The sequence below is a fragment of the Gouania willdenowi genome, chromosome 8 (genome assembly GCF_900634775.1).
Source record: "Gouania willdenowi chromosome 8, fGouWil2.1, whole genome shotgun sequence".
NCBI lineage: Eukaryota > Metazoa > Chordata > Actinopteri > Blenniiformes > Gobiesocidae > Gouania > Gouania willdenowi.
Genome location: NC_041051.1, coordinates 18,456,156 through 18,481,406, shown reverse-complemented (window position 1 = coordinate 18,481,406; position 25,251 = coordinate 18,456,156). Strand labels below are relative to the sequence as shown.

Sequence of the window (25,251 nt, the reverse complement as noted above, 5' to 3'; positions counted from 1 at the left end):
CGTGTGCATCAGTGTAATCGGCGGAAGGGAAAAAACACGCAATGACAAACAGTTCTGCGCTGTTTATCAAGCAAACTGTGATGAAATGCGTTACATTTTTGTAACACATTCTTTTCTTGTAATTAATTAATCGGAATTAACACGGTAAAGTCCCCCACCTAGGACAAAACACTCATAAATATGAACTCAAGAACATGTTTGGATGTGATGCTGAACACACAACCACACACTATGACATAAAGCAGTGGTTTATTACTTCAGTAGTCAGTAAATACAGTCCACTTTGTAAAATGTAGCTAATTATTGTTTTCTATTGTCAGAAATGTGATAAATTGGCCTCTACTGCATAAAGTATGCATGTTTTAATAAATTACAATAAAATATAGTGTTTTATTGACCAGTAGTGCTGTTGGTTTGTGGTGAATTTGTCAAAAAACATAGTCTAAGAAGGAACTAGGAACATTTCTCGATTATTTTTCAATTAATTGTTCAATCTTTCTGAGTACTCCCTGCAATGGGCTCCTGTACCCGTAGGGGTACACATACCCCTGTTTGGGAACCATTCTTGTTTACAGCAAACAAACATGTGCCTTTTTTTGTAAATATTTTCTTCCTAGCAATAGTAATTTATTAAGCATGCATTTATTTAGTAATGTGTCACCAACTGTGTTGTTGCTCTATAAAAAAATAATGGGTAGCATCACAGTTACACTAAACACACAGGTTGGCTGAAATAAGTGTTTACTTGAGCGTGCATGTGCAGAACGAAACAAAACCTGCACATGCTGTACATGTTATATTGCATTTCTTATGGTATCATACAGTATATATCAATATGTTTACTTTTTCAAACTTATTTTTATTAGCTTGCCTTAGAAAATCTCCAGAAAGCTGTAATAGGGATGGTGGAAGGCACATGCCACATGCTGACATGTGACAACAACAATGCAGCCCCTGTGCAGAGGCAATAAAACAGTGCAGACAATGACACTCGTATGATCCCAATGTGTCATCTTGAATGTCTCAAGCAAGAGGGATTACAATGGAGCACTATTCAGATGTGATGCTAAACTACACCTCGGGGTTAGTGGACCAACATTTGTGACAACTGGTGATATTTCCTTCCTGTTACCGTAAAGGCGTAAAGGTATACACTTAATTGCAGAATAGTTTCCTTTAATTCCTTTAATTTAGGTTTCCTCAAATTTTCCATATACTGCAGTAGACAAATGATCTACATTTTATATGATAGTCTGAGCTAATGTTATGCTGTGATGCCTTCTCTTGTGAACAAACTCTTGCATGTTTTCGTTTAATTGTTTTTTTTTTTCGTCAAACACACATTTATACATTAATTGAAGATAACCTGAGTGGATACAAAGACTCTCCATGAAACAAATAGTCCTACTCCACCTAATGATACATTATTCAAATTGAACCACAGCACATGCTATGCTGTGGGACTATTTCATGCATTACTGTATTATTTAATTATGTTATTATTTGATTGTTGTTTATTCTTGAGGAATTTTGGAGAGAAAACTTGACATTCAGATGCACTGACTGCACTGCTGAAGGGAAACCTGTCCTTGGAAAGGAAAAACCAGTGGATGACCACTAGATGGCGCCTGAGAGCTCTGCCTGTTTTTGACCGCAGCCACGTCCACATATTGTCTGCAGTTCTATTATTGCCAATAATAAAGTTCCTGTGATCTGTCCATGGCATCAAGAGTTAAACATCGGGCTGTACTGGATAGCTTCATCAATTTTGTAGAGAAAAAGTTCATGTGTTCAACCAAAAAGACAAAGATTACCTCAACTAACAGACTAAAAGTATTAAAAAAACAAAACATTTCCTCGTTTTATCAAAGGGAAAGTGTCTATAAATGATCTCAGTCATTCACGTCTGGGTAATTGTGGTCTTTTTTTTCTGTCATCGTAATTGAAATGAAAATACAAAAGGATAATGTTTAGTAATTATTATTATTTGTTGTTGTTGCTGTTTTTACCGTGTAAGGACAAAGTCACCAGATGGGCCGAACGGGAGACTCTGATGGGCCAAATTTGGTCCGCAAGCTTTATGTTGGGGTCCTTGTTGTCCAGCTTGTCCAGAGGCATGTCAACTATAAAGGTAGATTTGTTTCTTTATTATTCGATAAAAGAAAAAATTTGCTTTAATCAAAAAAGTATTTCTAATCTAAAAAAAATGTAATTTACGCTTTTTCGATCAAATGAAAAAATATTTAATATATGCACCCAAAAAAATGCATTACAACATTTCTTTCTTAAAGTTTTAAAGTCAGTGTTTTTTTTAATTATTATTATTATTATTATTATTATTGAAGCAATATTGTGATAAGGCCCAAATACAAAAAAAGATTACTTTAATAAAAATAATATATTATATTTACAACCAAATAATAACTCACTTCAGTCAAAAAAAAAAAACCTTTTCAATAATTTTTTTTTTTGAGTGTCAAATATTGATTACGTTTCCCTTTGGTTGAAAAAAATGTTTTTTGATTGAAGTAAAGCTTTTTTAATTTAATATACTTTTTAAAAAAAAATAATCGTCTTTTTCTTTGATTGAATGGTTATAGAAACAACTCCACCTCCACAGTGTAGAGCAGTGGTTCCCAAACAGGGGTATGAGTAAACCTTGGGGTACGGGAGCACACTGCAGGGGTACTCGGAAAGACTTAACAATTAATTTAAGAATAATTAAAATTTAATTTAAAAATAATTGGGAAATGGTCCTAGTTCCTTTTCAGGTTTTTATTTTTTTATTTTTATTTTTTTTTGACAAATCACCACAAAATAACTATTAATATGTTAATAGGTTTAATTTATGTGTCCAATGCTTGGACATAGTTTTGTCCAGGACATCCGCATAATAATAATAATAATAATGCAAAGGGGGTACACAGGACCAAAAAGCGATTCTCAACTTAAGACAATAATTAATAATAATAATAATAATAATTTAAAAAAAAAAATCAAAAAAATACTTCAATCAAAAAACATTTTAAATTAAAAAAAAAAGGTTTACTTCAATGAAAAATTAATATTTTCAATCAAAGAAAAAAGTGTTCAAATGCAAAAAAAAAAAAAAAAAGAAGAGACCCCAATAATTGCATTTGAAGACTTTAATTATTTATTGAATAATAAAGTGAAGACATAGCTCTAGCTCTACAGTGTAGAGTGGTAGCAGAGAAGGGTCAGGGTTCAGTGCAGCCATGTGGGATTCAGTGTACTGTCCCTTTAAGAATTAGGATTTGGGAGTGACGCCGATAGGAAAGCTAGTTCGTCCCTGTTTTCTCCGCTATGAAAAATATTTGGACAAAGTGGACGCGCTGCTGTCAGCCTTAAGTGATGAACTAACGGCGATGTTGTGCGTTAGTCTCGGCTGAAAGCTGGTCAAAGTGCAGCAGGTCGTGGGCTTCGTCAGGGCGGGATCACAGTCGGCCGAGCTCCGACCTCCGAGCTCCGAGCTGGGGGATAACTTTGGAGAAGTTCTTTGTATTCGGGATAGTCTGGTCAGCTCGGCCGTTGGACTGAACATGGACTGGGGCACAGAGCTATGGGTGAGTGTTTCCTCTGTGTCTGCGTGGATTATGAACTGGACGGAAGGCATTTTGTTTTCAGTTTTAATCAAACGAACTGGGGCTGAGTTGTAGCGGTGAAGGCGCAGGTCCTTCAGCCTCCATCGACGCTGACCTGCTTTTAATGTGTGTTTTATTTTCATCCAGATTGGATGAGCTTTACTGTTCATGCACAATATCAACCTCTGCACTCTGCCTCTATTTAACTTTATTTTATGCTACTTTAGCCTCAATTTTTTTTAAATTATTTCCCCTTTTAAAAATACATATTGAAATGTAATCTATGGCGAAATTGTCCAAAACCGACCATTGGGGAGACTTTGGACACAAAAGAAAAACTTGAAATATGTCTGAAAATGTGTTGAACTACACACAAGCTGTAGCTACTGCTGTAATGCCCAACATTATTGCATCTACCTATGTCCAAATGTCCACATTTGTTCAATAAAATGCCAGTCCAATCCAAAACAAAAACAATAAAAGTGCATGCGTATTTGCACTTGAATTCAATCCTGATTATTGTTATTTATTCCTTGTTTGTACCTTTTCTTGCGTTAATATAATCATTTGTGTCTTCCTCTGTGTTTTTACTTTTTCTTTTTAGCCATTTTGTTCCGATTCTGAATAAATATATATAATTTAGCAAATATTTTCTTTTGTCAATTCAATTTAAATATGTTTTTGGCTCATTAATATTCATATTTATTTGCTAGTTATTTTAAGGAGTAATTTCTTTCAAATTGTCAAGTAAAAAATGGCTAATGTCAAAGTCTACAGGATTCAAAAGGATTTATTTATTTTATTTTAGTATATTAAAAACGTTATTGTGGTCCTATATATATATATATATATATATATATATATATATATATATATATAGTAGGTTATGAATAAGTACCATTAGTCAGACTCTCATGTATTGAGCCTAATATCACACTTAAAGAGGGGTCCTTGTCCTCCATCGCTCCTGGCGTGTGCAGAGGTGTGTGTTGATGCGGCTGGTACCCGGTGGGAAGCTAATGTTTACAGTCTTGCTCATCTTGTCTCCATGGAGATGAAGTCAGATGCTGTGATTTGCATAACTACTACAAGCTTCATCACAGATGGAGCTTCAAACACTGACTTTGAGTCAGAGAACAACAGATTTCTATTTAACCAGATGATTATACATATATATATATATATCTATATATACATACTCCAGGCTGAACAGATTCAAAATGACATTTTTTTGTTAGACTCTGCTCATCTCTATGGCATTTATTCCTACTTGTCTGGGGTTTTCGGTGTGGCCGAAGCATTGGTTTACACCTGATTTAGAGTTGGATTTAAACTCTAGCCGGTTTATCCTGAGAAAGCTAACCCAAAAGAACTGTTGTGTGGCACATGCAGAATCTCATGGTATCCAAAATGCCTGTTGCAAAGACAAGAATGAGGTTTGGGAGGTTGTGACCTCATTAGAGTCTCCCCCTAGGCCTCTTCTCCCGTCCTTTTTCACTCTGTGTGCCGGTACATCAGCCTAATTAGTTTTGCCCTACTTCGATCTATTCACAGATTCATTTGTACACTTGTAATCATCAGATAAACTGTATTTGCATTTTTATGTTTTCTCTCTTTTTTTTTAATCTCAAAAGTGGCAACAGAAGTCCTTGGACAACGTCTGCGATCTTAGCCTTCACTGTTTTCAGTCTTTAATGAAGATTAAAGACAATTATTTTCCAGTTCTGATGACACGTTCACTCGTGCAGCGACACAAAGCCCTTCAGTGGAGCAGGTTTTCTGAATGTTTGACCGCCCGGAGAGTCATCCCCAGTGGCATCTGTCTCCTGATTGCCGTTAATCCATTTGCTATTTTAGGCACCGGTTTGCTGTAAGAAAGATCAGTGTGGAGGCCTAAGCTGTGATTGTGAGAGTTAGCAGGCCACTCCTGAGGCAGTGTGGCAGGTCTGGCTGGGCCATTCTCCTCATTTTGATGAATGCAGGGTGACTCAGGGCTGAAGTATCTATCCAAGCTAAATATGCTGCTGAGTTTAGCACCGTCACTCTTTTTTTTTTTTTTGTCATTATATTGCTCATGGTTGGCTATTATTGTAAGCGTTGGAATAGGAATTTAAATGTGTCCGACTGCAGCACGCTGTAAACCATTCTTCTCTAATTGCGTTCTTCCTTCCTGCAATAGAAAATTAATTACAGTTCTTCTAATTTTGGAGTTAAGCAAAGCATGGACATTTCGTTTCTACTTCAAAGATACAGTACAAAATGTACTGATGCTTATGATGCATTTCGACACACTGTGGTTTGCATGTTAACTTGATAGTTAGAAACTTTTGTTTTTCCATCTGTTCTTTGATTACAATAAAACTATTAGGAGTGTCCCAGTACAACTTTTTCACTTCTGATATGATACTGATATGATTCTGCCTTTAGGATTGTCCAATAGTATACCAAAATCGATCCGATACAATTTATTTAATATGCCATTATTTTTTCAAGGGACTCTTGTCATGTATTTTTTAATGAACACAAGCAATAAATCAATCTGTTTCATAATAAACAATTTCATATTTATTTAAACTTCAAAACATGTATAAAATATAAATTTTAAAGCACAGATTACAACAATAAAGCAAACAAATGTGTGGCGTTACCTCTTCAACGTATCTAACTAACTTCACGTTACATGTAAACATCTGGACTGCACTTTATAAACACTCTGAACTTAACTAGACAGTACAAGACAGGACACGAAAAACAATAAAAATACAAAATCGCGTTTTATGATATCACGATAATATCGCAAATGCAATTAATCATTCAGCCTTACTTTTATTATATATTTTCTAATGCTTGATCAAGTCATATTACTTAAACGTGGAACTGAGCCTATTATTATTATTGTTATTGTTATTATTATTACACCAATGAATCACATACATTTTAACCTTAAACATAAGACTATTCTACAATTAAATAAAATAAATGAGAAGACCCTGAAAAATAACCATAATAATCATTCCCAAATATTAACCTTAACTATAAAAAAAGAAAATCATATTTTTAAAGTGCAAAATAACCCCTAGTTTAACTGAAACATAAGCATATTCTACAATTGAATAGAATAAATTGCAAGTTCCTGCAAAAGTAACCTAAATAAATCCAATAAAAACAGATTATGTATCCAGTGCTTGTATCAGATTCTAGATGCAGGCCCATATATAATCCAATTCTTAGGTTTTTGCTGATATCGAACCGATATAAACATTGGATCGGGACACCCTTAAAAACTATTATTCATGTTGGATGTTGCAAAATCAGAATCAGAATTCCTTTATTAATCCCAGGGGGAAATTGTTTATGTTACAGCAAAAAAATCGCAAATAAAACAAGAAAAACCTTAACAAAGACGAAAGAAAGAACAAACGTTAAATACGTTTATATATAAGTAAAAAACTGTTAAAAATAGGGATCAGATACACACGCATTACAGTAGTAGGAAATAAAGTAGGATAGATAATACTAATAATAATAATACAAATATGATAAAGATATTTACAAAAATAATACAAATAAATAGGATTTAGATATTTACAACATTATTCATACAACAGTATTCATAAGAATAAACTGAAAATTGATACATCATTAATATTGATGATCAGCGATTAGAATGATTAAAACGTGTGCTTTCTCTCTGTGCTGAAGTGTCTCTATTTTTACAGTTTCAATGTCTAACCCGGGTTTACATTATACAGATGTTTAATACATTAGTATGTGATGAATAGAACGACACCTTTTGTGCTGACAGGCGTGTGGTGGGTGGTCCGTTAAAGCTAGAGGAAAAGCACTCTTCTGTGGATTAAACCATCCAACAGCTGGACTCCAAACACACCTTCACACTAGCAATATTTAACATCAACTTCAATGTCCACAATAGTTGATCATTTTGTAAAAAGAAAAAAAAAACAGTGCAGTCTAGCAAGTGCACATTTAATTTGAATTAGCACTGCTTTTGGTGTACTTTAATCCACAATATCCACACAGAGGCCGTTTACTTTTATGTTGCATGCACACGATTTAGTAATAATTGGGAGTTGAGTAGTAATCTCTTCTGCTATGATAATGCAAAGTTTGGCTATGAGTGTGAGAAGCTGAAGGGAGGAGCTTCAATTCCACATGCCTGTTACACCACGCCGGACACTATTTTAATCACAGAGGGGTCTTCTTTCATCCAACTCATCCGTCACAGCTCGTTGCCATGCCAGTGGGATATATGAAAGCTTCTGTGACCCACACAGTCATACAGTTACCAGGCACTGTATATTTACAAACTTTACCCATACTTTGGGTCAATGAATCAGATACAAATTGTATTACGGGGAAAAAAAGAACAAACAAGTAAATTTGCCTTTGTTAAAGCTGTTAGTTAGATAAAATCATAGTGTATACCTCATAAACCAATGAGTCATTTACTCCAAAAAGTAGGAAAATAGGTAGAAATTGCCACTGTAAACACTCTGTTTGATGTTTTCACGCATTGCATTGTGGGATGTGGAGTCCCATAGGCATATTAGAGCAGCACGATTATTGCTAAAATGATAATCACCATTATTTTTCATCAGTTTTGTAATCATGATCATAATCGCAATCATTTATAATGTTAAGGAAACATCTGTATTTCATTACTTAAAAAAACAACAACAATATTTGAACAGTTTACAGTGTAAAATGAAGCTTTAAAATAAAAATTATACCACAAAAAAAATAAATTAACCCAAGAATTTAAAATGTACCAAGGGTTTGCTGAACAAATACACTATTACAGAGTGCTTGCTTTCACAAAATGAAACTCATTGGAATCCACGGCTGCTGACTAATGTTTGAGTAAGTGCCCAATCAGATATGCAGCAGAACCTACATTTTTAATTTTTTTTATTTTTACTTTATTTATGAGTTTCAACATTTTACACGTGACACACTAAGACAGAAAAAGACATACTGTCAGGCACAAAGTATACATAAAGATACTTAGTCCACAGTTCATCGTAAACTGAAATACTTGGATAAAAAAAAAAAAAAAAATACACAATACTAACAATGAGGCTATTAACGTCATTTAAATATCCACATTTTAGCCACAGAAAAATTAAGTATAATCAGGGTCATTCAAAGTTCCAAACATTCCAAATGAGGTTTCGACGTGCTGTAAAATACATGTAGGTTCCCTGACACTTCATATAGCAGTCTTTCAACATGGAATACTCCAATAAATTCTCTCAGACAAGTTTCAAATACAGGTGGGGTGTCTGATTTCCACATTTTCATAATACATTTCTTTGCAATCACCATACTATAAGCAAAAGTTGTACAGAATTGTTTGTCCTTCTTTTCAATGCATTAGAAATACCCAACAAGGCAGATTCAGATAATGGCTCAAGATTCATTTTAAATATAGAGAAAAACCCTTTAAATATTAAACACCAAAAGTTTTTCATCTTTAGGCAGAGCCCACATTTTAAATGTAAATATTACTGACGTTCAAGTTAATTTAACCGTGGCAACCAAAATTATGATTAAAATTTGAATAATTGTGCAGCTCTATACTATACTTATGCATAGAAGTGATTTCTTGTGTTTCTTCACCAGACAAAGGAAGACAATGATTGTCTTGACACCATTTTTGTTGTAGTTTGTTCTCGATATTCCCCTGTGATTTCAGAATGAAGTAAAAACACTTATATAACCGTCTCTGCTATTCCAGCTCCCACAATGCATGGTGCGAAAATGCCAACAAACTAAGCATTGACGGTGGAGATAAAAACAAACTTTTTAGGTGGCAATTACACATTTTTACATCTTTTTTTCAGGCAAATGATCTTCAATTTATTGATCAATGAGACTTTATACCAGGGCTGGACTAAAAATCATATCAATATTTTTTTCTCCCAATGGCGATATACAATATAAATCTCAATAATATTTTTCACTCAATAAAGTCTTACCAAAATGACAACACGGGGTTAAATTTGCTGATGCAAAATGCCTCACAGGCAAATTTATTAACAAACAGCTGCACAATATGTGACACTTTTAGCTTTTTCTCTGATAAGGGACAGCACGTGTGAGTGAGTTCTGTAGTGTGGCTTGTTTAGGGGAAGGTCTGGGTTAGGAGGCACTCAGTGATCCATCAAACTGTTCTTTTCATGCTGCTCTGAGAAGCAGTGACTTCTAAAATGTGTAATTTAATACAAAACAAGCTATAAAATAAAAAAATATATATATTTAGATAGATTCTTTATTGACCCCGAGAGAAACTCAAGGCATCCACTAGCAGTATACAAGACACAAGTACAATAAACAGTAAACAGTAACCAATATACAATAAAACAAATAAACAGCTGCTGTCCTCCCTTCCGTATATATTATAATATACACAGACATTAAACAGTCAGTGCAGACATTAAGGGTGCAAATTACAAATGCAAATTAAAGTGATTGTCGTTATTGTGTCCAAACATTAAAAGGTGCAGAAATAAAGAAATAAAGTGATGGCAGATGAGCATTGAGTGTCCAAATATAGGTGACATTGCAATTTTCTATATCGCCAAAATAGACATCTTGATATATTTGTTGAATCTTGATATTTTGCCCAGGCCTACCTTATATTGTGGATGTATATAATTTTAAAATTGTCAGGGTTCGGCAGCTTTAATATTTAAGGAAAGCCTGTTGGTAAAACTAGCATTTTTGAACAATGGGAAAGACGTATTCTTCCTTTCACCAATTCTGAACCTAAAACATAACCCTAACCCTGACCTATTGGTTAGGTGCTAGTGTGAACATGTGAACGTGTGGATCGCAAGCCTTTGTCTCACCTTTAACAGTGTTTTCTAATTAGGTTAAGTCTTCTCTACTCTGGCTTCTGACTTATTGTTTTACCTGTGGGGCAGAGCATGGCCTGACATGCCAGGAATCCCTCATTTACACAACATTCCCCCTCTCCTACCTTACCTTAGTGAAGTCAGCAGTGCAGAAAGCTGATGTGCGATGGTTCTTTTTGTAGGGCGAGAGAAAACTTGATATCATCTCTCGCTCCTTTAGTAACTTGTCTGAGCTTGAAGGTGTCAGTATATACAGTATGGTGGTGACCTATTTGTTTTTACACAAGGCAGATCAGATAACCACACAAAGTCACGCTGCCATGAATATTGCAATAATAATAATAATAATAATAATATTCAGTTCTTCACAGTGTAGCTCAGGGGCGTCAAACTCATTTTAGTTTAAGGGTAAAATACGGACCAGTTCGATCACAAGTGGATCATAGATTTTAGGTGGGAAACAAACTACTTTAACATTAATTTGCCCAAGTTTCCACTTCCAGTTATAAATTAGATATATAGTATGGACGGCATCAACAATATCTTAGCAATAAGTGTCAGATAGTTAAATGTCCTTTGATTTTATGACCAATTTTTATTTAATTTGTTGAGTTTCAATTCACAACTGAATTATTTGGTCGTTTACACAATGATTCATTTTTTCTCTGTCATCTTCACTTTCTCCTGCGGGCCGATTCGGATGCTCTGAAGGGCCGGATTTGGTTCCCAGGCCTTGAGTTTGACACATATGGTGTAGCTGGTTTGTACGAGAAGAGTGCCTGCAAATTCTGAGTGTTGTTCTAGATCTGAACAGACTGAGCCTCGAACAACAGGAGTAAACTTTAAAAATGCTGAAAAACATTGTCCGCAATGTAAAGGACACTCCAGTGCACTTTAATAGAACGATTGCACCATATAACGTTCAGATGATTTAGTGAGATGACCTTAAACTTCCAGTGGAACGTTGTTGCTGTTATCACACAGACGTTAGTGCATGTTCTGTTCCTCTGCTTCTTTCCCTTATTTGTCGCTCTCGCTCCTTCTTCCAGGACCAATATGACATCATTGAGAAGCACACACAGGCCGGTCTGGAGCTGGTGGAGAAGTATGTGAAATTTGTGAAGGAAAGGACAGAGATTGAGCAAAATTATGCCAAACATTTAAGGTGGGCGTCGTTCTCATGTTTTCCTACCGCTGCCTCTTCTATTTGTGTGCATCAGTAAGTTGATGCCTGTGTTTTCACTGCTGCATGTGTTTATACAAGGTCCAAGTCCTGTGACTGCTTTTGGAGCAGAATATAACTCATGCTCGAAACATTGGCCCAGTTTTCCCAGCTTCATCATGCTTCCTCTCCCGACCGTTTCCCAGTATGCAAGCCTAAAAACATCTGTTGCAGTGCTGAGTTTTGCTGGAGAGGAAGTGGGAGTAGACTGGCACATGATAGACAGGATGTGGTATAAAAAAGAGAGTGAAAGGAGGAAGAATGGCTATTTAAATATGCTGACAGTGGAGCGGTTTTAATGTTTTATCTTGTATTAAATGCGGTTGTATTATAAATGTTTCTCTTTCTTTCATGACGTAATAAATCAATGATGAAATAATATTTTCAATCATATTATTAGTTAAACAATTTGTATAATTTATCTCGGTCTACAGGAACCTTTCAAAGAAGTACAACCTTAAACGAAGCAGCAAAGATGAACCAGAGTGCAGGTGAGTCATTGGGGATTTGTTGCAAAATCTATTTGCAAAAAAAAGAAAAGAAAAGTTACTTTAGCTCCAATAAGACTTGATTAAATTACACAGATACTATGTGACAAGACCTTTTCATTGACTGTAGAGCTGTAGAATGGCCAACTCTGAAGTTGAAGTTGAAGTTGGTCTGGTCCGCTACTTTTTTTTTTTTTAAAGTGTTTATTTGTACGATTGTCGTACGGACAACCCCCGGTGCTATTGGTACGGTTACCGAAGTACAAGTACGTAGCGTCCTAGGGTTAGGGTTAAGTTATAACCCAATATCACAACTATTTTTAGGGTTAGAGTTAGGGTAAGGTTTTAGGGTGAGGTTTAGTTTTAGTCACGTGACCTAAACTGACCAATGACTGACCTATCACATGATCTAAACTGGCCAAATAGGGGCGCTGCGTGCGGATAGAATGGCGGTATATTGATACAACACCCGTACAGGTAGCCACTGCCTTTTTACTTTGATCAGCAAGTGGATGCATACATGGTAACAGGAGGCCAAAAATGGTCCAAAAGTGGCAAGAAAAGAGTGAAAAGTGACTCAAATGGGCCAAAACCTGTCAAGAGTGGCCAAAAATGGGCAAATAAAGAGGAACCAGGTGGTATGTAATGGCAAGGGGTAGCTTAAATGAGCAAAATGTGGCAAACAATAGTGAAATGGGGCAAAAATGTGGAACAAAAAAATGCAAAATGTAGGGTAAAGATTGGGCAAAAATTTGCTTTTTTGTATGAAAAGTGACCAAAAAAATACAGAAAGGACAAAAATTGGATACACGTATCAAAATGAACTAACAAAAATAGACGAAAAATATGAAAAAATAAATATTTACTGGCAAAAGGTAGCTAAAGTCTTAAAAAAAAAATGTCAAAGGGGGCCTAAATGGGACAAAGGAAAGGAAAAGGGGGTTAAAAAGTTTTCCCTTTTAAGGTTTTCTGGGGTAATAATAATCAAAATTAAGACTTAAAGAGCCACATGTTGAGCATCACTGATTTAATAACGGCTTCTACATGGTGTCCTCTGATAATGTAGTGGGCTGGTCTGGACACAAATGGCCAAGGCTGAATTTTTGTCCCAGTCCACCCCTGGTGCTAACTCAACTGCTATCGTGCTAACTCATCATTTAACTTCCTTTGAGACTGGATACATTAATGATTTAATCCTTTCACACTGAGGTTTGTAATATAATTCCGCTATATAAAACCTATATAAACACAATCTGAGCTGCAATAGAGGCTTCTTGCCAATTGTTATATTTTTGTACTTAAGAGCTGACGTTACTGACTATTTAAAGGCCTCACAAGGAAGTTAGAAAAAGGAAATTACTGTACACACTCTTATCCTTACTTGGCCCACTGTTCCCATTCCTTTTTTCTTCTTCTCTGATTTTTATCTCTGTGTTGTTTATTTACCAACCTTTGGCCTTTTCTAACGCTAGATTGTCAAGCTACCAGTCGTTTCTGGACATCCTAAATGAGATGAACGACTACGCAGGCCAGAGAGAGTTGATCGCGGAGGATTTGATGATGAACATTTGCATTGATCTCACCAAGTACCTGCAGGAGCTCAAGCAGGAACGAAAGGCGGTGAGTTCAGTCCATTTAGTGTTTGTTTGGTTTTTTTTAATCGGAATGTACAACCCACACATTTAAAGAAACACAGAAAGGAAAGAAAGCACGTTTAGTCCGTTCTCTCTGAGGAATGTTTTGACTTTAGGATCAGAACGATCATGTACCAGGGACTGTTGAAGCCGTTACGTCTCAAACGGACACACATCAGTGTTTGTTTTCTCGGCTTTTGTGTTGTGTGGCTTTTGGAGTTAATTGTCAAGTCACACACGACGTGTCATCCTACCCCCCGCCCCCTCTCACACGCACTGTCTATTTTCAGTATCTAATGGAGGCCAAGAAGGCCCAGCAAAGTTTGGAGATGACATACAAGCAACTTGACAGTGTAAGTTTGACTTTTATTAAAAAAAACACACGTCGATTTTAAACTGCTTGATTGAACCTAAACATAACAACATTCTTGAATATTAAAACTGGCCCTAAGCTTGAGTTTGCTGAGTAAACATGACATATTTAATATCTTTTTGTCTCCCCAGAGTAAAAAGCGATTTGAGAGAGAGTGGAGAGAATCAGAACGCACAACGCAGTATGCAGAGAAGACGGATCAGGACATTAATGCCACAAAAGCCGACGTTGAAAAAGTAAAGGACATGTAAACCAATTGTCAACATGCAGAGTGAGATGTGTCACACCTTGTTGACCCTCCTGTGTTCTGTCTACTGCTCAGGCCAAACAGCAGGCTCACATGAGAGCGCATGTAGCAGAGGATTGTAAGAACGACTACGCTGCTCAGCTCCAGAAGTACAACAAAGAACAGAACCAGTTTTATTTTCAAGACATGCCCCTTATTTTCAACGTGAGTCTATTTACACACTACTGTGATTTTGCGATTTGTTGATGAATGGTTAGCTTTGGAAAATTGCATATTACATTTATTTCTTACAATGAACTTTATATTTTGTTAAGCGCATTGAGATGACTTTGTTGTAATTTCCGCTATATAAATAAAGTTGAATTGAAATGAATCTAAAATCAATGAAGATGTTGCCATTAATCTTGTTTTTAATGAAGGTTGATTTTTTTTTTTGTTCCCTAGAAATTGCAGGATCTTGATGAGAGGCGAGTACGAAAGTTGGCTCAAGGCTACATTTTGTTCTCAGATACCGAGAAGCATGTGATACCCATCATTGGCAAGTGCCTGGAGGGCATTACTAAAGCCGGCACTAATGTTAATGAGAAGAATGTGAGTTGGTCTCGGAAGAAATCTGAAATGGATTTTCATATGGAACATGATCTTCTGTGTCCTACTTGTTAGCACTTGTTTAGATATAACTACTTGATTATTGCATTTGATGCAGGACTCCTTAGTTCTAATAGAGCAGAATAAGTCGGGATTTGAGCGACCTGGAGATTTGGAGTTTGAGGACTTCAGTCAAGGCATCAATCGAGCATCATCCGACAGCAGCCTGGGCACACCCAAAGGCCCCATGGACCTTCTGGGGAAGAACAGGAGCAAAAATTTCTGGCTATTCAGCAAACGGAATAAGGTATGATAGTCCATGAATACGGTGCACACTCAGGGGAATTCTCTCAGAGGTGGCAGCAGTGTACCTTTGAATGAGAGTTCATCCGTGATGGGCAGAGCTCAGAGGAGGAGGAAATAGAGTTTACGAGACAGAAAATGGCGCTACAAGAGTTGATGTTGAAGTTCACAGTAGCTCACACTCGATCAGAGCATGTGTAGAACAAAGTAGACTATTGAGAGAAAATGATAAAAAAAACACGGGGGAGAGACTTGGAGGATGACCAAAATACAGTATCATTCAACTCTGACCCAGATAACAATAATAATAATTTTGCCATCAAAAGCCCGGTTTCAGTGATGTTTTTGTAGTTTTATAGAAGGAAACCATTGTTGAGGTGTCCCTAAAACAAAAAAGTAAAAGCTTCAAAGTCACTAATAGATATTTTCAGAAAAAGCCTTTTTTCTCAGCTTTTTGTCACAAACTGTCGATTTGTGTGAAACTACTGATTACGGAAGAATGTAACAAGCTAGAAACAAAATATTTTTTTCTGATGAAAGTAGAGAGTTTCATCTTTCAGAATCTGGTTTCAGATGTCAGATTGTCATAGGACAAAATATTCTGTGGGTCTTGAAAAATCAGTGAAAGTCATCTAGAACGCCTGGCAATATGGGGTTGGCTGCTCTGAAAATGGCTGGCAGTGAATGAGTTAATAAAACGATACAAGAAGCTCTTTCATGACGTCACACAGTTTGAGAAAATGTATTTTGCATGATTCTGTCCCTCTCTGTAAGAGAATGCCCTCCTGAACACTCATACACACCTACACACACTGCACTGTGGGTTTCAATAGGTGGATAGGCGGACAACGATCTGCTGTGCTTGTGCTTTCACCAGCACGAGACCACAACAACACAGATATTTTCTCTGGAGGCATCCACAAACACACTGCTCCATTATGCTGCCCAGCAGCTTGTATTATGAACACCATCACAATCAAATCTTTGTATCAACATCAGACTGACACCAGGTTTGCTAAATAAAAAAAACCCATAAACAACTGCTACGTTGTTGACGCTGCGCTCTTTGTATTTGCACTGTAGCACTACTTTGGCAGTGCAAGCTTCACAGCCTTTGAAAGACTGTTATCTGAATGAGGCTCTCTTGCTGAGGTTTAAAATATAACTTGACATGAGTGGAAGACCACTAACCCGTTAACGCCCTCCCCCTCTGCAGCACTAAAGCTAAATGAATCCTTCTTCCTTCCCTGCAGTGTTTGCTTGTTCAGCACCTCTTTGCTCGCTGCATGTGTCGCTTTCTGCACTCTGCTGTGCGCGCTCTCTGTTCTGTGTGTGAATCTGTGGCATAGAGCTCCGTGTCATCAGTCATGCTCAACCAATTAGAGCTGAGCAGATTAAATTGGTGGCTGACGATCCCGACTCTACCGAGCATTTAGTTTACATGTCGCACCATGTAATTTAGCTAAGAGATCCCAATACTCAAGTGTCGCTCACTTCCAGAGACTATTACGTAGTTAAGCCTGAACATGTTTTTTTATATTTCTTTTAGGCCATTCAAGGCCTTCATTAAGCCAGGAAAATCTATATGCACCTCCCCACTGTAATAATGAAACAAGCTATTTATGCACTGCTCTCTGAGTGTGGGTTTTATCTAGGCCACACGCTGGTTAGTTTGGGGTTGCCACATGAGCATGAGTTTTGTTTTTAAGTTGTCCTAATGGAATTTTCTTTTTCATTATGAAAACTGCTGTTGGTTTTTTATTAAAAAAAAAGAGTATTATTTGACTTCTGCAAACTGTTGGTAAATGTGCAAAGAACACTGGCATCTAAGCATTATTTTGGGAATTATACTGTTTATGGAAATTACGCTTAATGCAGAACAGGCCTATAAAAATACAAACTAAATATAGGAAATATTTAAAATGGAATCTGAAGAAACCTCCATTGTCGAACACACTTTTTTTTGTCTCGTTGGCGCTAAAGCCCCAATATGGACATATTGATGTGCGGCTTGTGTTGTGTTGTTCATGTTTTTTTTTTTTTTGGTATGTGTGTCAATATGCAACACATGCACAGATGTGTGCACGTTTGCTAATGCGATGTGGGCTGGGTTTTGTGTCAGTGTTGCCGTTCTGGCTTTGTGGTGTGCTTTAAGGTGTTGACGGTGTCTTTTTCTTTCCTTGTCACTTTTGTCTTCCCCTGCCCTCCTGATTTCTTCATGATCTGATCTCCCCCTTTTGGTCCCCACACACCTGTGCCATAATACCCCACCCTCCATCCCCCTCTGGGTAATTTGCTCTCACTCCACCCTAGCTCTCTTCCTCCTCACTCACTCCTTTCTCCACACCCACCACTCCTTCACCTGCTAATGGACCCCCTTCCCCCAAGTTTGGCCGGGACCCCCTGTCGTACTGTTTGAAGGAGATCAATAAGACAGTCAAACCCAGAATCTCTTCCTTCCGGACACTCAGGAGATCGGTGAGTCACCAGACAGGATGGACCTTCACTCACAAGGCCTCACAGATCGTCTCATGTTCACTGCAAGAGTCACTAAACTTGTTTATGGTTTTAGACTCATTCTAAACAGACGTTTGTAAGACAGTTTGTTTTTTTTTTAAGCTGGTTAACCACATAACTGCCATTTTTAAAACTCAACCCAGGGTTGGGGTCAATTACATTCTTCAGTTACAAAGTACGATTCAATTGCATTTTTTCCAATCACAAAACAATTAAAATCTCTTATGATAACTAGTCCTAAATCAGCTATAAAACAAATAACTAACATCTAATATCTTTCCTATTTATTGTTACCTTGTTAAGCTTCCTAATTATGAAAATATAGGTTTTGATATTTTTGATGCGGGCGTCTGAGCCTTTTTTGTGTCAGTATAGCCCTTGATTTAAATCTTTTTTTAAATATTTAAATGGTAAAATGTGGGAAATCTTGATATGAAACATATTTTAATAATTGTTAACTACATATACTGTATGTAGAACTGTACATAGAACTGCAACATGGTTCCCCAGTTTTGCATGAAATTATAATTGACAATTTTATCGAATTTTTATTTCTCACTTACAATTTAATTACAATTACAACAGCAACAGTTTTTTTTAAAAATTACAATTATAATTATGCTATAATTGTAATTAATGATCAATTACACAATTACAATTATTATTGACCCCAACCCTGACTCAACCTATATGTCATCCATAAGTTTGTTTTCATAAATCCTCTGATTTACCCTCGTCATGTGATTTGAACTTTGGAAAACTTTCGAGCATTGCATTGTGGGATTTGCAGTCCTGTAGAAGAAAAAGATTGCACCGAAGCCGAAAAGTTTCTTTGAGAATTGTTAATACTTTACGTGATTGTTTGAATTTTTTGTCCTGCTTTGTTTGTGGCGTTTCCCTGTGTTATGATGACACAAATATCAACATCCACCATTGTTTTGTCAACAACTTGTTTTATGGGGTCATAATGGCATCAGTAGTGGATGAGAACAACTCTTTGATGAGATACAGTTACAGTTTTAAAATGTGCTGTATGTGGTGAAGCAGCTTTAAGTATGTGCGAGTATCTTCTGCTACAAAAAATATGCCACTTTTTAAATGATCATGACAATTATTACATGAACAATTTTTTTCACCCTCAGAAATTTACTCCTTGCAGGATCCTGGTAATACATGCACCAAAGTGGTGTGGGTGATCCCTGTGGAATAACGGCCACCTTTTCTTTGCAAACACTGACTTTACCTTAACTTCTGAGTCTTTTAATGCTAGTGTTTGTGTGTAATGAACATGCAGCGACTAGCATGATGCTATTTGGCCCTAAATCTTGTCCTGTAGAGTTTGTACTGAAAAGGTGGCCCCCTGGTGGTTGGACAAGGCAGGGTGCTTGGTTGCACAATCTGATCTTGAAGCCATGAAAACGACACAAATAATTTCAGATGGTGTATTGTTCTGAGCCTGTTGCATCATGGGGATTTGTCTTAGGTGTTTGTGTTGTGTTCAGCTCAAACCGACATCTCAAAAGTAAATTATTGTCTTTTCCTAATTTAATTGAATCCATTCAAGTGCCTCGCACTTGTGATAATTAGTATTTTAATCAAATTTCAGATTAAATTATTGATTAACTACTTGAGGGCTTTAACAAGCCTTATTCATTTTACTGTTATTACATTTTATAATAGGATTATTTGGTAAAACATGGGAATATATCTTACTTTGGGGATGTAATTGTCTGTGGCATTTGCCGTCAGTTGGCATTAATGTGATAAATAAGTTTGGTAACACTTTACTTGAAGTTTTATACATCAGGCTGACATTAGCATTTACAAGGTGTCATGAAGGCTGTCATTAAGTGTGTCATTAAGTGTGCCAACCTTTAGATCTATGTTGGCATTTTTGGGTTAGGTGGAGGGATCATTGGGTTTAGGTTGGGTTGGGGTTCGGGGTTAGTGTAACAAAGGACACTTAATGACAGCCTTCATGACACCTTATGCTGCGTTCACACTAAACTTTCGGGCGTCAAAATCATGCCTCACACCCCTAGTTGGACGCTTGTGCCCATTGAATCAGACGCTTGTCACCGGCGTAGAAGACGCTCTGGATGTGCGTCCAAACAAGTTGGGAAGAGAGCGTGCTGAGCGCATTTAGGGGAGGGGCTTCCCTGTTGCCGGTGGTGGTCATACAATGGATGATATTGTGGCGATCAGTTACGTTCATAATTCACCCAGTGACTGTGATATGGTGGGGAACATTGTGTTGAGAAGGCGGTGTTTCCGGTCGGATGTATTTTGGTGTGACTCAGTGTGTGCACTGTGATGTTAGAGGGCTATAGAGAAGTGTGGGTGAATAGAGAATACATTTTGAAGTTCCTTGCTGAACACGCTGCCTCCGACTCCCGTTCATCGGCTCTACATTATCGATAGAGTGACTTGGCTTTATTTGCGCCTCGGCACCGTTTTTGGATTCACCAGAGCTGCGCTCGAACGAGAGTTGCTTTCAGTGCTACTTCCGTCTCTCTCGTGCCCAGTTTGATGACCTGCTGACCCGCATCGGTGCTCGCATCTCCTACCAGGACACCAACTACAGGCGTTCTATTCCAGCAGAAGAGTGTTAGTGTTAGTGGTTTTTTTTTCATTATTATGAATACGTCACGGTTGAAAAAAGCTTCTGATTGGTCAATGCGCCGCGATGTGCCCCAAAACTTCAACAATCCCAACTCTAGCGTCGGCCGCGTTGGAGGCGCGGGACGCACGTCAAAAGCTTGAAATCTCAAAATACGCATAAGCTTCAGAACGCGCCGCACAGGACGCGCGGGACGCTCCTAGAAGTGCTTCTACATAATTTGTCTATGTAAACCTGACGCTTTGGACGCGTTTGGTGCGAAGGTGCCAATATTCATGCTAATGACAGCGTAATGTCAGCCTTTATGTATAAAACTTCAAGTAAACTGTTACCATAAATTCTTATCATGTAAAAATTCTTCCTGAGCTGAAGACAAACCACAGTCTGGGTGTTTGTTTGGTTGCCGACGTTTCTTGTTGTTTGAAAGCATTTAAGGCTTTCGTGCAACCTTGACCTTCCGTTGGTGTGACCTCTTTCAGCCCACGGTGACGGAAGATTTTGGCCATCTCCCACCAGAGCAGCGCAGGAAGCGGTTACAACATAAACTAGAGGAAATTTGCAAAGAACTGCAGAAAGAAGTAGATCAGAGGTTTGTGTGTGTGGCAGGAGTATGGATATCATCGTCATTGCCTGCACATTCTGCAGGAACAGATTTCACCTTAATTGCCCTCCTTTAATCTCATTCCTTTTCCAGTGAGGCCCTTGGAAAGATGAAAGATGTTTATGAGAAAAATCCTCAAATGGGGGACCCTGATAGTCTGTTATCTCAAATCAGCCAGACATCCCAGAATATAGAGAGACTCAGGGGAGAGCTCAACAAGTATGAGGTAATCCTCACCTAAAGTGACCTTTTTATTTCAGTTGAAGCCATGAACTAAATCCAGCTTCAAGAACCTTGTGTTCAATAAGATGTCATGATTTTTTTCCCCCATGTAGACTTGGCTAGCTGAAGCAGGAGGTCGAGGGGACACCCTGCGTTACAAACCGCACATGTTTAACAATAATGGAAGTCTTGATGTACACAGGTAGGCTGAGTTTCTAACTAACAACTCTGCGGTTTTGAACAAGGGCTTTTCCTGAGTTGTGTGTTTTTTTTTTTTGCAGTCCTGATGGAGCTCATTCAGACGAAAGCCCCCCAGATCCATCCCAAGCTATTTATGCAGAGTTCGATGATGACTTTGAGGACGAGGAATTAGCCGCTCCCATTGGAAAATGCACAGCCATGTACAATTTCCCAGGTATGTAAGATAGCACACACAGTGAGTGAGCTCTCTGGGGTTGGTTCTGCACTAAAACATGATTTAGTTCTTTTAAAATATAGGTTGTTTAGATTTTTTTAAGGTTATTTGTTAAAACTGTTTTGGATCATAAGCTTAAGTGTCAAATATGAAGATTTCTTTTGGCAATTGTAAACTTGCTAACTGTCAAACCAGCTGAAGTTCAAAAGATTAAGCCAATTAAACAAAATCAACAAGAGCACTCAGAGCGCCAAATGTCCTCTTAACAAGATATTGGAAGCTATCGTTTACACTTTAAAGACTTGGAAGACATTTATATTCCCATTAGTAACGATACAGTAGGTCCAAATGTATGGGCATCTCCATTTTTTTTTAAAAAACATTTTTTGGATAAAATGGGGATCTGGATAGCATATTACATTTTCACTATTTTGAAACTCATTGGAGTAAATGACATTACTGAGTCAAATTTCACAAAGATTGTTTAATTACAAACTGAGATATGTATTTTGGAAATTTTGCCAATGATGAGAGATGGGGATTTGTAGATATTTGAAACTTATCCAGATTCATTATATTGAACCGCATTCCCTCCAAAATTTAAAGGAAGCTTCCATGCCGTAAGGTCTATTTTTGGTTCAAATGTTGTGAAAATCAGTACTTTGACATAATCCTGCCAACAGACAAACAAACAAGGTAATTAGTTGGCATTTTCTCTGAAAATGTTATTTAATATTCTTTTATTTGTTTCCCTTCCTTTAGGTGCAAGTGAAGGGACCATTTCCATGCAGGAGGGCGAGGTGCTGGCGGTGGTTGAGGAGGACAAAGGCGACGGTTGGACCCGTGTTAGGAGGAACAATGGGGACGAAGGCTACATCCCCACATCTTACGTTACAATCACTCTGAATAAATGACCGACACACGTGGACCATGGGGGTAAACTGACACCCACATAAAACTTTGCGCAGTTTTTCTCTTTGGACCAATCCCAACAAAGCCACAGCAGTAGAATGGGCGGGACCACCAGAGTACGCAACGCAATCTAACATTGTACTTTTGGTTTCTTGAGAAATTGTCCTCGATGAGAAGTTGAATGGTGCTAACTGTGTGTTTTTAAAGCTCTCATTACCAACCAGATATATAGACCAAGATATTCTCCAACCTACTTTTAACTTTTTTATTTAACAGACCTGCAGGAATCTGAGGTAATAGTGCTGTGTGTGTGCTTGCCTTGTTTCACAGCCTAATGAGGCGTTGGCTTCTGAATGTAAGGACGATGGAGACGAAAGACGAAAAAAAAAGTGCTGCTGTCATCTGTACACTGAGTTTTACCACCAGACACTTTTCCTGGTTACCTCACCCTGTTAGCAGTGGATTTAAAACCACTGATGAGCTGCGACCCACTGGTTTGACTTCTCATCCATTTAAAATGTGACACTTTTCTATCATTCATAGCACTCCAGAGGTTTGAAGGAGGAAGCTTTCATTTTGGTTTTTAGCCATTCATTGATCGTGTCAGTAAAATCTCTCTCACAGAAACGAAACACTCCAATGTCCAGACAATCTCAGCCTCGTGTCCCTTTTTTTTTAATTCCACTCTGTGGTGGTTGCAATATGTTTAGTACCTGTTGTTTTCTAACAGTGAAGACTGAAATTTATAGTAGAATAATTTATTACAAATGTGTGTAAATAATATTTTCACCTGAGATAGAAGTTGTATTTTGCATCAAGGATTTCCCTGATATTTTTTTAAAAACTTTTTTCACACTTGGTGGACAGCCTGTAGCCCACAGAAGGGACTTCATCAAAATGTGCTCTCTTAAGGCTTTTGTATTTATGTATTAAATATATATCTTAGCTATCAAAATACCACTATTGTCTTATTTGCTTTTAATTATTCAAATAAAGGTTGTTTAGGTTTGATAAATTTCCTATTTTGTCACAAATAGTGTTAATTAGGGTTGACTTCACACACATTCTCTCGCTTCAGTAACTTCTCATAATGTCTTTAGTGCCTTTCTGTTTAAAAGCATTTTGTACATACAAGTTTATGCTCTTTTTTTGGGACTTTTTTTCAAGACCTAATAAATGCTAAGCATATTTCAAATGTAGAGGTTGTCATGTCATCTTTGTTTGTGTTTGTGTTTTCTGTCTTCAGCAGTGCAAAAATGCTTTACCACTGTCATTATTTTATTTATGGCTCTTTGCGTCTATGCAGACGGTCGATTCAGCTTATTCAAGCTAAGCTGAATGCCTGGACGCAGGATATATGGAGAAAGTGCCTTGCCCAATCTGCACTTAACCACTCTGGACTTAGTTGATTTATTCCAAAGGAAGGACAGGGTCGATACGTTTGGGATCAACAATGTTGCAGGGGTTATTCTCCTTATCGACTGCCTCCCTCCCTCCTGATTTTCCGTTAGGGTTTACACCCTTAGCCTTTCATACTCCCGTATAAACCTACAAGGCAGTAGGAACAGCTGCAGGTTGTACCATCTATGGTCATTATGGTAGCAGCACTTGGTTGACCTGACACACTATCATTATAACAAAAAAAAAAAATATCTACATATATATGAACGTTTTTAATTTTTTTTCATCCATACCATATATATATTTTTTCTTATGTCAAATGTTCCTGAACTCTTTAACCAGTTCAAACACACATGCACATACTGTACATGCACACAGTCAAACGAGGAAATCAGTTTTGATCGTTCGCAAACACCAGATACCGATGTTTATGCACTCTTGTTTTATTATTCTATTGTGTTGCACTTGTACCACAACTCTGTACAGCACTTTGTGATTTTATCTGCAAAAAGCACTTTATAAATAAAACTTACTTACTGGATGTGTTAAGACATTTCTGAAAATGCAAAGACTGAATTAAATTAATTAATTTTCAAGGAACACAACAAAACGCAGTGGGCAAGGCAGAGCACACCCTGGACAAGACGCAGAGACAGACAATGACAAAATACATATTTATGGAAATAATAAAGACCTAAAAAATAAGGTTTCCTGATATTAAAATATTAACAGTACACTTTAAATTTAAGAAAAGTGTTTGTAGTCCTAATATAAAAAAAAATATACATATATATTAGATATTTTCTGTTAGAGATATACTGAAATGAATATTGTCACATTTCAGCAGAAGATAATTATTTTCTGTAGTTGCAAGAATTAACAAAAAACAATAAAAACGACATGGTTCGACAGTAATAAAAAAAAAAAATGCGCACTGACAGAAAATCCTTTATTAGTTTAATATGTTCAATTTAAACCTTTATTAATAACTGTTTTATTCATACAGCTCCCATCAGTCATGTGATTACCAGTAAGTGCGTGCCATTCTCAGTAGGTGGCATTGTTGCATCATTTCAGGAAAAATCTCATGTCTCTCAGCCTCCTTTCTGCATAACTGTGTTCTCAATATAGGCCATGTATTTGCATATCTGATCACATTACACGGGTTACAGAACCACCCCTGCTTAAATTAACAAAATTCAAAATCCCCAAATTTGTGCCAGCATGC

The 25,251-nt window shown here is 37.2% G+C and overlaps 1 protein-coding gene across 5 annotated transcripts; it reads left to right on the top strand.

Annotated features, from left to right (window-relative positions):
• The first annotated feature begins 3,264 nt into the window (after positions 1 to 3,264).
• Positions 3,265 to 23,821, top strand: trip10a (thyroid hormone receptor interactor 10a). 5 transcript variants are annotated; one of them, XM_028455267.1, is made up of 15 exons: positions 3,265 to 3,584; positions 11,530 to 11,585; positions 12,137 to 12,193; positions 13,663 to 13,810; positions 14,115 to 14,177; positions 14,329 to 14,433; positions 14,520 to 14,648; positions 14,889 to 15,035; positions 15,151 to 15,339; positions 17,649 to 17,813; positions 20,952 to 21,061; positions 21,167 to 21,299; positions 21,409 to 21,497; positions 21,577 to 21,710; positions 22,473 to 23,821. In XM_028455267.1, the coding sequence occupies exons 1-15, from the start codon at positions 3,561 to 3,563 to the stop codon at positions 22,622 to 22,624; spliced, it is 1,701 nt and encodes a 566-aa protein (XP_028311068.1). In that variant the 5' UTR covers positions 3,265 to 3,560; the 3' UTR covers positions 22,625 to 23,821. The 5 variants fall into 5 exon arrangements, with proteins under 5 accessions (XP_028311068.1, XP_028311071.1, XP_028311069.1 ...); XM_028455268.1 differs by lacking the exon at positions 17,649 to 17,813 and adding an exon at positions 18,995 to 19,018 and having other exon boundaries at positions 3,561 to 3,584; positions 11,530 to 11,645; XM_028455266.1 differs by having other exon boundaries at positions 3,561 to 3,584; positions 11,530 to 11,645.
• The last annotated feature ends 1,430 nt before the right edge of the window (positions 23,822 to 25,251 follow it).

What these genes read in the sequence shown, in the direction of transcription:
- trip10a (XM_028455266.1), top strand. Translation starts at nt 3,561, where the DNA reads ATGGACTGGGGCACAGAGCTATGG. An exon ending in CATACAAGCAACTTGACAGT is followed by an intron (nt 14,178 to 14,328) that starts GTAAGTTTGACT and finishes TTGTCTCCCCAG; the next exon opens with AGTAAAAAGCGATTTGAGAG. An exon ending in CTAATGTTAATGAGAAGAAT is followed by an intron (nt 15,036 to 15,150) that starts GTGAGTTGGTCT and finishes CATTTGATGCAG; the next exon opens with GACTCCTTAGTTCTAATAGA.